Here is a 13,967-nt window from a genome sequence, read left to right as displayed (position 1 = left end):
GACATTCCATGTGGGAACGGAGGCAGCTTTTACCCGAATTCACACAGACGTAACCCCTGTACATGGTTTGATAAAGTTGATTCAACGGAGAGTATGTTTGATAAGAGTGCCTTGACCAGGCCTGCTTTGGCGTAATGATTGCACTAGGTCTATTCTCTTACAAACGAAGACAATTCAGTATTATGTAGATATTGCCTTTTTTAGAGATGTGATATACTTGTAGCACTTGACATCCCTGTGGGAGTTTTATTTCTCCAAGAAATAATATTTTGTACAGCACTGAGGGAAGATATTATCACAAGGGGAAAATATAACTCTCAGGCGACTGCCAAGTGCTATATATCGATAGACAAGGCAGTATACATGTATGTTTTATTATATGATCTACATAAATACACATCAATTCATTCTAGCCTCGTCAGCAACAAGTCAAACTCTAGAATTATATCACCTGATGTGATGTCACTGCTTGCAATGTAACAATTTTGAATCTACTCTGCAGTAGTCACATGATTGCTTTATCACCAATCACCGACCAATATTTATGTAGACCATGAGATATGAAATTATATTTGCCCACTCGCACAAATTGTAGATTATCTCTCCTTTGAAGACATTGCATGTTTAACGTGCATCAAGAAATAGATTTTGTCATCACTTTGTCCATGTTTAGGAGAATAATATCAATTATTCAAAGAAAAACAAAAACTAATCAGCCTGCTAGAAGATTTCTCAGCATTTGCCATGAACCTGACATTACACTTGTATGATATTCAAAAACATAACCAAAAATATCAACTTTTACAGGTCATTTCAACATTGTGCCACACTGGCAGCTCCTCATCCAAAGAGAAATAGACAAACTTGCTGAGAACATCATAGAGAGTATTGAACAAGTGCACTGTGAAATCTCTTCTCTGTCTTTGCTATTGGCACATCTAACAATTGTAACATCAAATTCGCTCAAAGCACACTGTATTTTAAAATACGTTCCTTCACCTCCACCCCCCTCCCTCCTTACACCTGCCTTTCTGTAGAGCAAACTAGACAAAGCACTAAAATTCTCACGAAAACTCAAGAAGGAGCTAACTGTGCACCGCGAGTGGATCCGTGATGCTGCCTCGGCGATTGATCAGCGGTCATCCAGCAACAAGCCGGGCCGTGCGCCCCAGAGTCTCAACGAAGAACAGCAGTGGTGTAAGGTGTGTTTTCACTCACTGTCGCAACTTTACCCCATTACCCCCCTCTATGGGGAAATGGTATCACCCAATATTCAGGGTTGTGGTTTACTGTGTCGGGAGAATCCAAATTAGGTGGAGGTAAGCTTGTAAGCACTGTTGTGACAAAGTGTGTTCAATTTTGATACTTTTCCAGCAATTAACATTCTGATAATCACAGTAGTGTTTTGCACCTTACAATAGTAGATAAAGAATGGATTTCTTTAATGCAGCACAGACATTAATGACTCTTATCAAAAAACAAAACAAAACAAGGTCCAGACTGTGCTTATTCACTGAGGTATGTATACTGTAAGTAGCCTAAACCTTTTCCAAATAAAGAACTCTTCTTTCACTCTTGTAGACTGCTTTGTATAGTTTGTTGTCCCAAAGTCACCTATTAATATTAATGTTTGTGATTGTATGTTTGTTCAGATGCATAGAAGGTAATAGATGCTGTATGCACTCTTTACAGTTGTTAATACGATTACACACTGTCTTAACTTAGCTCACATATTAAAAGGTGAAATAGCGCCACTCTCTTTGCAAAGGGATCTGATAATGCGCCTGGTTAATTGGTATTTGTGCCTTCAAAAGGAGTGACATCCAGTAGTTTTCTAAAACATCTTGTTTTCTCCGCCTTCTGTGCGTGTTCCTCACAAAATCTTAACACCAGCATATGGAGCAGGACATCGGCAAACACCGGAAGGCTCTGGGCGATGCCCTCGTGCTGTCCGAACAGCTGCGGAAGTTGTCAACAGAGGGCAGCCTTGATGCCATGAAGGTGGACGTTGAGACGCTGCAGCACCAGATGGACGAGGTCCAGGAGAAACTGGACAAGAGGAAGGACCACATCCAGGTAGGACCAAATTTCACTTGACTTCTCCGTGTGGACAGTAGGGTGGCGATGTGGCTCAGTCAATAGCACATCTGCCTTGCAATGAACTGACTTGGGTTTGATTCCCTTTGAGTCTAAAGCTTGGCAGTGGTGTGTGTGATCATGCTGTCCCCTCCAGCAATAAAGAGGCAAAACACCCTGTCCCTCAGATATGACATTAAATGGAGGTTTTGTGTATGAGGGGGTCACAACTCTCATTCATCGCAAAGAACAGGGTACCAACAAAGTGGTCCAGCCACATACCCACATCAAAGACAGGCAAACTTTTATGATGCCAGCTCCTTGTAGTTTGCCTTTGGTGACTGGAAATACTGTAAAACATGATATATTCGCGGCACGAAATTTTCGCGAATTGGAGCCGACGGCCTTTTTCGTGGCAAGAAATTTTCGCGAATTGCCTCTTGCGTTCAATGCATATAGTGTAGATAAGAAATTTCGCGTGCATTTTAATTTCGCGAATCTTGGCGCTCGCGAAATTCGCGAAATTAAAATGCACGCGAACATTTCTCGTTTTACAGTAATCAGCAAATGGTATCAATCAGGCACATTGTGCCATGTCATGAAGAATGTGTAGACAATTTACGTGATAGGGTGGGTTCATCTCCTATGTTATCTTTCTTTCCTGGGATACTTGCTTTCCAACCAGTCAACTTGCAAAATTGATAACTGCTCTTCCAGTACAGTACTCAAATGTGTGTTATCCTTATGACGGTTGTGACAATGATGATTGTGATGATTCTGATGATAATGATGATGGTTTTCATGATGATGATGGTATGGTGGTGATAATGGTGATTATGATGGTGGTGATAATGATGGCTGTGATACTCAGGAACTTCATCGTGTCATTAGCTCTCTCATGAAATATGTTTTTTAATCATATTTCAGACATATTTCAGACAAAAAGGGGATGATGATCCTGTCAGGTACCAGTCATGCAGTTTAATGCGATGCAGACAGAACATATTATTTTGATTCTTCTGCTTCCTACTCCATTGGTAAACTTATTACTATTCCACAGCCATGACCATTTCCATGTTATGATGTACATGTGCTGGGATAATCTTAGATTGTCAATGAATATAACAAGAAAGCTGAATGCCACATGCAAGATTTTATTGGAGTATCATTTTCGTGATATGCCAATTGTATAGGCAAAGGAAGAGCAAATATTATTCTTTTTGATTGTTTCTGAGTTTGCTAACATTTCGTGTTTGTTGTGTACATGCTATACTGTTTACTTTTTATTTATTGTTGTCATGGGCCAATCTTTCATTTTATTGTGTACAAAGAGAATACACCTTGCTTGACATGCAAAAAAAAAAAAGCAATCCACTTTTTTATGCTGTGGTCACAAGATAGAATTATGCCTCCTGAATTGTTTATTACTTTTTTTTTGTGTGATGTAATTGTGAAAATAAAGTGAATTGAGCAATGTGCTATATATTTCCAACTCCCACCAATAGTGTAAAGCTGAAAATGCCTGATTTGCTTTCTGTCAAAAAGACCTGCTTATACACTAACAGCCTTTTATCGGTCATTTCCAGGCACGTAGCATATGTATGGTTTGGTTTGTAATTACTGAGTAATAAATCTAAATGAAATCTAAATATGATGCTGCCAGATCGATTTCAAATGTGCAGAAAAGGATCAGGTGGAAGCTACAGATTACATGCCCCACATTATCACTGAGCTATTGAACATATCCCACATCATAAATCCATGTCAGTAACTGCAACTTTTAACAGTGAAGATTAGAAAGAAATTATACTAAGCTACATTGTACCTCTTCATTTGATAACTGTTCAAAAGCAACAAAGTGGTATCATTCGCAAACATCTTCATGTGAAGAACTGAAGATTTGTTACAATTCTAGGTCAAAATTCCATTATGTCAGCAAATCTAGCAGCCTGTGCATCTATAAACAAAACAAACAAACAAACAAACAAACAAAGAATTCAGCTTGCTACTTGATCTGCGTATCTCTGAACAGATCGAGGAACAATTGGGGTGAAGGATGATGTCATGATTTACCAGTTTAGGAATTTATTGCAACTGTCAGTCGTGTGATGTTCAGCCATGTTTCATATTTGTTGTTATGGAGGCCCATGGGGGTGATTCATGTAATGGAGCTACATGTACGTCTATGAAATGCATTTAATTTGATGCATGTGGACGTTTCAGTGTGGAGTACACAATTTCTTGTCATTGTACAGCAAGTACTCAATCCATACAAAAGTTACCTCCTCTCATTATAAATGTAACCTGATAAGATCATACGTGAGGTGTGAGTTTTCTTCAATTTTGTTTCCCTCTACAAATGTAATTTGTAAGATCGCAACTGCTGTCGAGGGAGACTAAATGTGACCGTGCACCTCAAAACGAACATAAAGTCGCACAAACTGATTTTGCGTGAGGACTGAAAATAAGTGAAATGGGTCAACCTAGCCTAACTTGACTTTTTCATATTTTCTGAAAGAGCAGGTCTTCTTTTACATTACGCTAAAATTTGGTATCATAAAATGGGCAGGAAAGTGTGTTTTTTAGCAGTTTATCTCGAACGTTTTTGGTAGAGTAGTGTGATTAGGTGTGTCTTTAGAATCCCGTTTTCATTTTTGAAAAACCTTGTCCACACTCTTGACTTTCAACTCTAATAACTTTAGAAAGGATAGTGCTACTGCTTTGAAAGTTGGCATTAGTTATGGAAAGAATGTGTTAATGAGGCATGCTTAATTTCAGTGTAAGCTGATAATCCCTTCATTGTTGTTACTCTGGTTGTTCACTTCCTGTTTTTTGTCCCATTCATGGCACAGCCAGCACGGTTTGGTAAAGATTAAGCGCTTGAATAGACACTGTACTTCAAAGCCTCTTTTCTCAGTTCACACTTTTCCTGAGTTTGTGCTTTCTTTCCAATATTTAGATAGGTTAGGAGAGTCCAATTGATTTGAGTTATACATCATTTTAAAGCTTAAAGTCTGTTCTTTCAGAATATGGTCTTAACTAAAAATTCATGTCTGGCGACTTTTTGTTTGTTTTGAGGTGCAGGGTCACAAATTGAAGAAAACTCATAATTCAACCTTCACCCCTCTGCTTAATAATCTCTTGCTTCATTTAAGATTTTACGTGTTGATGAGATCATAAGTTGTATGTTGGTGGTTCCAGTGTTTCAGGATTCATTCTGGCGTCTTCTCTCTCTCTTCCTTTTCTGTCAAAGGGTGCAAAAATTGAAATTAAAGGGGATGGCTAGTAACTGATCAGTGGGAATCAGTGGGAATGCTGAGGGATGATTGTTCCAATCCTTGTGGGATTCATTTAAGAGTACATTATATATCTATTCTTGTGTGAAAACTATTTGCTTCAGAATGGTCTCATATTCAAGAAATGTGCAGTTTAATTTTTCCAGGTAAGCGTCCCTGGTCAGTGACGGGGCATTAATCTGCACATTACTTGAATATGAGACCGTTCTGAAGCAAATAATTTTCACACAACAGTAGATATATAATGTACTCTTAAATGAATCCCACAAGGATTGGAACAATCATCCCCCAGCATTCCCACTGATTCCCACTGATCAGTTACTAGCCATCCCCTTTAACCTGTTGAGGATGAGTCCTGAGTATACTCTGGCTAGTGTCTATGGGAAATGCATGTTGTAGCAAAATCAAACCATCCTCACCGGGTTAAGATTACGATGATTCTTACAGATACGAGGGCATTGTCATATGTGTATCTTTATTTTCTATAAGGGGGGGGGGGGAGGGGCATTTCACACTGGTGTGCAGGCCTTTTTCTTCTCTATGTGAACAAGGATTTCAATACTGATTTTATCTCTTATCTGTGGAAGAAAAAGTTTTATTGGTTTTCGTTATGATACACTATGTATGGAACATTGTCGTTGTTTGCTGCATCTGTTGAAACTTTGAGCAACTTGGGCATTTTAGGAGGGAGAACAAACAGCTAACAAGGCACAGGGGATAAGTTATCATAGATACATGTATGATTTAGTAGCAGACATTGCAGACAGGGACAGGAAGCATACAAGTATACATTTCCAGCTTCCTTCCCCTCCCTTCCAATTCAGAGGACAAAGAGAATCATTCTTAAATGTGTGACTAGTTTTTTTTTTTTGTCATATACATTAGTTTCTCTTGCTGTTCATAGATGTGTATTTTATTGTTTGAATATTCATGTTAAATCGCACCCTACTGTATAGTTTTAGATGACCGTGTGATCAGTGTGATCATGAGATATTGGGCATTCTATCATTGAATGACTGAAATTTATACGGACTATTGTGATGATGATATTGAGGATGTTGATGAGAGTATAAATGATAATGATTTTATCTATCATAATCACTTACATACATATCATATGAGTACATTTAATACTCCATACTTATGCTGTTGCTGATTTTGCTACTATGACAGCTACTTTTATTACCATGCATGCTTTTTCTACTCCCAATGCTGCCACAACTTTTGTACTTCCACTTCTATCACTAGGTGGGTGCACATAGACAAAATAGCTGGATTTTGATCATGATCCAGACACCAAGTTTTTCCCTGTTCAGAGGGACAGAAATATCTCACTAATTGCAAATGATGACCCGGTCCTTTTTGTCTCGCCCACCGGAGGTGAAGGCGAGACTAAGGGATCCAAATGGCGTCCGTCCGTCGTCCGTCCGTCGTCCGTCCGTCGTCCGTCGTCCGTCACAAATGTTAAAGTTTACCTGCAAGACTCTCTTATGATGCATAACTTGGCAACTGTTACAGCAATGGCAGCCACACTTGGGTGATAGAAGCACTAGGGGTATCTTCATGTTATGGTGTTGTCAGAAGTCATGTGATGAGGTCAAAGGTCATTTGAGGTCATATATATTAAAGGGTATGTGCAAGACCCTCTTTTCTATGTTAAAGTTTACCTGCAAGACTCTCTTTTGACAAATAACTTCACATAAGTTGCTTGGATTACAACCTAACTTGGGTCATGGATGCACTGGGGGTACCTTCATGTTATGGTGCCGTTGGAGGTCACAGGATAAGGTCAAAGGTCATTTGAGGTCATACGTTAAAGTTTACTTGCAAGACTCTCTTATCACTCGTAACTCGACACATGTTGCTACAATAGCAATCAAACTTGGGTGATAGTAGATGTCTCTTGGGAAGTTGAAGGTAACCACCAGGTCAAAGGTTACAGACATGGGTCAACAAACTTTTAGGGCCCAATGTTAAGTTTTTAGGGTGCATTTCGTTTATGGCTCATAACTTTTGATCCCTTTGTCCGTTTGTGACCAAACTTGGATGGAACATGTTTCTTGGGGAGGTGAAGGTCGTCACAAGGTCAAAGGTCACAGACAGGGGTCAACAAACTTTTAGGGCCCAATGTTATGTTTTTAGGGTGTGTTTTGATTGTGGCTCATAACTTTTGATCCCTATGTCCATTTGTGACCAAACTTGGATGGTAGATGTCCCTTGGGGAGTTAAAGGTCATCACAAGGTCAAGGGTCACAGAAAGGGGTCAACAAATTTTTAGGGCCCAATGTTAAGTTTTTATGGCGCGTTTCGATTATGGCTCATTACTTTTGATCCCTTTGTCCGTTTGTGACCAAACATGGACGGTAAATGTCCCTTAGGGTATTGAAGGTCACCACAAGGTCAAAGGTCATAAGCAGGTCAATTAACTTCTTGGAGTTATAAAAAATATTAATTCCTTGTACGCGAATGGGCGAGACACAATTTGGCGATTGCCTTGTGTTTGCGTACATTTTTATTTAATAATGGGTTAGAAAATTCAAAGATTAGGACCTACTTGCTTCTTCATTCAGACACCCACTGCTGTGCAAATTGTTGTGCTATTTCTCGAATAATTGCTGTAAATTTGAAATGATCAAAGATTCCTTTTGACTTGGAGCATGATGCTAATCACACCATTTAGTGAGGTTTTTTGTTTTGTTTTTTCTTTGTCAATGCTAGCAAATATCTTGAGATGTATTCAGATGCAAAACTTAAGATTTGTATCCCGTTAATCCCATCAATGTGAATTGCACTTACATGTACAAACATTCATCACAAATACCAGCATTGACAGCTTCTGTCCAAGGACCACAATTTCATTTGCATGTAGTACTCCAACCAAGTACACTGGAGGCACAAAGAAAGTCATTGTGTGGGAGGCTGTTGGGGAGGGGCAGAGTGATAGTGAACTAGGGCAATTCATGGCCTCAAATCTTACTATTGAAAATACTTTTTTTTTCCCAATCTCTTGTTGAGGTCACATACCAACAAGGGGCTAAGCTGTATCACTAAATCTTTTTTCCCCCTCGGGGGTATGACTTCAAAATCATCCTCTCCATCCATGTACCTTCCCCTCTGCCCTTGCCATCTTTCTTCCTTCCTTCTGTCATTTACATTTTCATTTTTACTTGATAAATTGCTGCCATTTTTTAAAACTCTTTCATAAATTTTCTCACCTTGTCTATCTTCTCATGTGGTAGCTTCCTAGGTTTTTTTTAATACCGGTAGTCATTTTTGTTTATGTAGTTGTCAATGTTTATTCATAGGTGACACAACATTTGCTCCTGTGACAATTGCTCTAGTGAGTCTAGTGTCATTTTCTCCGAGGACTTTAAGGTCAGGGTTAAGTTAGGGTTGTGATAGGGTTTCAGGTTTAGTTTGATGTGAGGAGTAGGATTAGAGTTAGGGTTATATTTGTGAGTAGAATCTATGTTTGTCTTATCATGCCAATATTTTGTGGGAGCAATTGTTGCAGGAGCAAATGTCATGGAACTGTCAATGTACAATGTTTGTATATGTTTCTATGTATGTTTACATCTATCCATACATCCTTCTTTGTTTCCAAAAATGTCTCATCTCTTTTGTCTATCTTTATCTTGTTTATTTCACATACTGATACACGGGTCACTGGTATCTGTCTTAAACCATGTCTTTCCACATTGGCATAAATCTGTCATGTTCACTTGAAAAAGGGTATGTAGAGCCTGTTTAAATATGCAATTCAGGCGGACAGACACACACAGACACAGCTTTAGAGAGAGAAATGGACAGACAGCAGTACAGACAAACAAAGAGAAAAGGATAGAGAGAAAGAGAGAGCTGTGGGGAGGGAGAAAAAAAAGAGAGGAATTCCTATATTTATGCTTTGAAATATTCCTGCACTTAAAAGTCTGACAGCTTTATATGCTGAAAGAAAGATTTACTGAAGTGCATACAAAGGATCGCCAAGCTCTCTCCTTCTCCTATGGGAGCTCATACTTGTAACTCCCATCTATGAAATATATGCATGTCCCCTCAGCTGCACTCTATCCTAATGCATATGTCAGTACTTTTACCTGCACAGCAAGCATTAAGATGTTTTCCAGTACTTTTCATGGTTAATGAAGTGGAGTGCTTTGTGAAAGAAAGAAAAAAAAAGCCAACAAAAGAAGCATGGGACTCTTTCAATAGAATGTAATTGATTGAGGAAAATTGCATTTTCCATGTTGTCAATGATGACACAAATAGTAAGTAAGGTATTGTGGCAATGTTGTCATAAATGATCTGAAATGTGATAAATGTCAATGTTTGCACATCTGTGTCTAAACTATGAAAACTTCTGGAAATTTTTTTGTTCATCTACCAATAAAAGCTTTCTGTATACCTTGACAAAGAACCACAAAAGTATGTAACCTTATGATGAACCACAAGAAGTATGTACTCGATAACCTTATGATATATGCAGGCTAAGATTCACTGAGGTATCAAGATGTGTAAACCCATCTTTTTTTTTTGTACCCCCCTCTTAACCTCCTTGTCCTCCTCCTCCTTCATACACATGCCCCTCTCGCCCCCATCTCTCTCCCCTCCTGTGCCCCCACCGCACCCCTCCTCACTGCACCCCTCCACTGCACCCCTCGATCTACCAGACCTACCAGGATCAGCTGACGGCGTTCCGTACCAGCCTGGCCAAGGTGAAGGAGTGGCTGGCAGAGGCCCTCTCCAAGATTGAGACCTCCGAGAAGCTCACCAGAGAGGAGCTCGTCAGTCCGACAGAGAGACAGACCTACCAGGTGAGTGAGAAAGAGATGTTTGCAGACAGTGTGAGAATGTTTAACTCTTTATGTGCCACGTTCGCACATCTGAATCGGTCGACGGCGTGCCAACTGCGCATATTCTGCTCAAACACACAAACCGCCCAAACCGATCGATAAATCGTCAAATGCCAAAGTACAATGAAAGCTTTTCTCGCGCTTCCGTTCGTCTCACATATAGGCCTATAGCTTGCTTTTTATGTGGTGATTGACTATCGAGCGGTAATTTGCGAATAAATTCTTAATTTCTGTCCCTGTTTTGTGTGCAAAAGTCATGCCGTTACATCGATGTAATTTCAAAGAAAAACGATCATCAATTTGTCGTACAATTTACATCAAATAGTCCAGTCAATCTAGCGATTTTTAGGGGGTAACCCACCACTAATTGCAACAGTAGGAATTTCACTGCAGAGCAAGTCGTTGAGGCCTCCTGAACACCATACTAAAAGTCCCAAAAAATCCAGCGGGGCAAAATAGTAAAATTTGCATAATATGCAAATTAGCACCTGAAATGAGAGGTAATTGACAGATCTCAGCTTCCCGTTATCCAATTTTAAAGATTTAAATGTATAAACTTATATTTTGTAGGTCAATGAACACGATAGATGCCTTTTCGAATTGGTCGTACAAAAATGATTTACATAAAATGCAAATTAGCGGTAACTGTAAGAGTACATTCATAACAACAGTAGTCACGTTGGCATAATGCACGTTTTGCATATGGGGACGCGGGGTTGAGGGGGTAACTTTGGGCGCCTCCCAAGGGGCCGCTTTAAATGTGCACCACTTTTTACTATATAAGTATTGTAAAGCAATGTCTCCTGTATTGATTACATTGCATTTCTTGAAAACAAAAATACCCTTGCTATAAGGCACGATCGAATTTTGACAGTATGTACTTTTGGAACATATATATTCGCGTTATATGATATTATATGTTTTCTATATTGCCAAGAGGATAAAGGGCATTTCGGGGGCACACGCCACAGGGTCGCCCTTCAATAAGCACCCTCTTTATTGTGTAGATCTTGTAAAGCAAATCTTCTTCTATCATATTCATGACTTTTCATTTATATAAGAGTGTATTTGCTGTATTGCTGGACCTACATTTAAAACCATTCACGCTAGAACAACTGCATTTGCGTTGCTAATATCCGTATCTTGTCATAAAGGGCGTGAGCGTAGGTGTAAATTTAGACACCTCCCCAGGGATTACCTTTGCATGTCCACCTTTTTGACAATGTAGTTATTGTAGAGCAATGTTTCCTCTACTAATTAGTTGCATTTTTTTGGGAAACAAAAGTGCCTTTGCTATACGGCACGATGGAATTTCGAAAACATGTACGTTTGGAACATATATATATTCGCGTTATATGATATTATATGTTTTCTGTATTGCCGTGAGGGTGGAGTATTTTTGGCACATCCCACAGGGTTGCCGTTTGATGCGCACCCTCTTAAGTGTATAGATCTTGTAAAGTTAAGTTTCTTCTATCATTTTCATAACTTGTCATCGATGAAAATTGTATTTGATGTATTGCCGGAACTACTTTTACAACCATTCACGCTAGAACAACGGTATTTGCGTTGCTAATATCTGTGTTTTGTCTTAAGGGTGCGTGAGCGTAGGTGTAATTTTGGACCATTCCCAAGGCATTGTCCTTTAATGTTCACCCTTTTGACAATATGGATATCGTTATAAGGGATGTCTCCTCTATTAACTACAATGTATTTTTGAAAACAAAAGAAAAACAAACATGTACGTTTGGAACATATAGTATATTCGCGTTAATGATATTCAATGTTTTCTATATTGCCGTGAGGGTGGGGTACTTTGGGGCACATCCCACAGGATTGGAATTTAATGTGCATCCTCTCACTGAATAGATATTGTGAAGCAATGCTTCTTCTATCATTTCCACGACATTTATCGATATAAAAGTGTGTAGCTGTATTGCCGGAACTACTTCTAAGACCATGCACCAAAGAACGTCAGTATTTGCGTTCATAGTATCCGTGTGTTGTAATTACGGGGCTTGAGCAGAGGTGTAATTTTGGACACTTCCCAAGGGATTGCTGTGAAATGTTCACCCTTTTGACAATAAAATTAAGGTAGAGCAATTTTTTCTTCTTTTAATTATATTGCATTTCTTGAAAACAATAGGGCACTTGCTGTACAACCGTTGGAAAATTGGAACATATTCGTGCTAAATGATAGTGCATGTTTCCTATATTGCCCTAGGGTTTTGGATGATTTGAACACATCCCACTCGGTGGGCTTTGATTGTGCACCCCTTTGACTATATGATATTGAAAAGCAGTGTCTCTACCATTTAAAAATCATGAAAAGTAAAGTGTTTTTATTTACAACCCGGCAAAACGACTTTCTACGTGCATGTACAACTGAATTTGCTTTGGCACATAATGCATGTTTTGTTAACCTGTTTTGGGACCACGAAGGTCAAGGTATGGGTGATTTGGGCACTTCCCAAGGGGCTTGCGTTTGAATGTCCAACTTTTTGACAATATAGATATTGTAAAGCAACGTCTCCTGTATTACCTGAATTGCATTTTACGAAAATAAAAGAGTATGTGCTAGACAGGCGGAAGAACTTTTCAGAGGCATGTACCCATGGAACATTTTTTTTCGCCGTTGTATATACTGCATGTTTTTCATTGCCCTTAGGATTTCACCTTTTCATCTTATAGATATTGTAGAACAATAATTCTTCTATAACTTCCACTGAAATTTAATGGAAATGAAACGAAAAGGACGTTATAGAGGGTTGTTTGTTTGTTTGTTTTTTCGCTTCAAACAGCTGTATTCACGTGTATATACTGTGTTTTGTACCGGGCTGTGATGGTATAGGGATAAATTCGGGTACCTCCCTCCGAGTCGCTTTGACTCATGTGCACCACTTTTTAAAGATGTACTTTCATGGAAATAGTCTTTGCTAGACGGCCAAACGACTTTAAAGAAAAAAAAAAATCTTGTACGCTTAGAACAACGGAAATCGCGTTGGTTGATGCATGTTTTGCAAATGGCCGTGGGGATATGATCGATAGGGGCAACTTTGGTCACTACCCACAGAGTTTCCTTTGACTGTGCTATCTTCAATATCTCAAAACCCTCAAGGGTGCAAGAGCTGAATCATCCAGAATCGAATAAGCAACTCTCCAAATTGGACAGGTTATAGATGTTGACAGTTGTTTATATTCGTACTTTGATTCTACGTAATTAATGGATAAGCTATCATTATCTGTCTGATAACAAACTATTATTCGCTTAAAATTATTCATGCTAGGTTTCTAATGCTGAAAAGTTTGTATTTGGTGAAGAGAAACTGAAATATCACATTTGAACACTCTTGATATGCTCATATCGGGCACTTTGGTGCATTTGAACATTCCGTTGGCTCGGTACCCTTTGCATATTATGCAAATGAGGCCCAGATTATGTACATGGAATTGTTTGTATCGCACTAAGTGACATTGCAAACATATGTTTCAACACTTTCAGTGTTCCAATCTGAAACCTAGAAGCATAGTTTTCATGGAAACACTGTATTATTATCATTATTGGAGCTAATTTGCATATTATTCAAATGAGGCCATGAATATGAACATGGGATTGGTTGCATCGCACTAACTTACATTGCAAACATATGTTTCAACACTTTGGGTGTTCCAATCTGAAACCTAGAAGCATAGTTTTCATGGAAACACTGTATTTTTATCATTATTGGAGCTAATTTGCATATTA

At 38.9% G+C, this 13,967-nt stretch overlaps 1 protein-coding gene across 1 annotated transcript in view; it reads left to right on the top strand.

Moving 5' to 3' along the window:
• The window catches only part of LOC139737247 (dystrophin-like), a 466,340-nt gene that overhangs the window by 211,152 nt on the left and 241,221 nt on the right, over positions 1–13,967 (top strand). The window contains exons 32-34 of the mRNA XM_071647923.1: positions 1,038–1,202; positions 1,894–2,076; positions 10,040–10,183. Coding sequence (XP_071504024.1) covers positions 1,038–1,202; positions 1,894–2,076; positions 10,040–10,183 — 492 coding nt within the window. The remainder of the gene's footprint in view (positions 1–1,037; positions 1,203–1,893; positions 2,077–10,039; positions 10,184–13,967) is intronic.

The sequence above is a fragment of the Diadema antillarum genome, unplaced genomic scaffold, assembly GCF_040938485.1.
Source record: "Diadema antillarum isolate AM-2024a unplaced genomic scaffold, OU_Dant_1.0 seq00000687_RagTag, whole genome shotgun sequence".
NCBI lineage: Eukaryota > Metazoa > Echinodermata > Echinoidea > Diadematoida > Diadematidae > Diadema > Diadema antillarum.
This window is presented reverse-complemented; position numbering and strand designations above follow the sequence as displayed.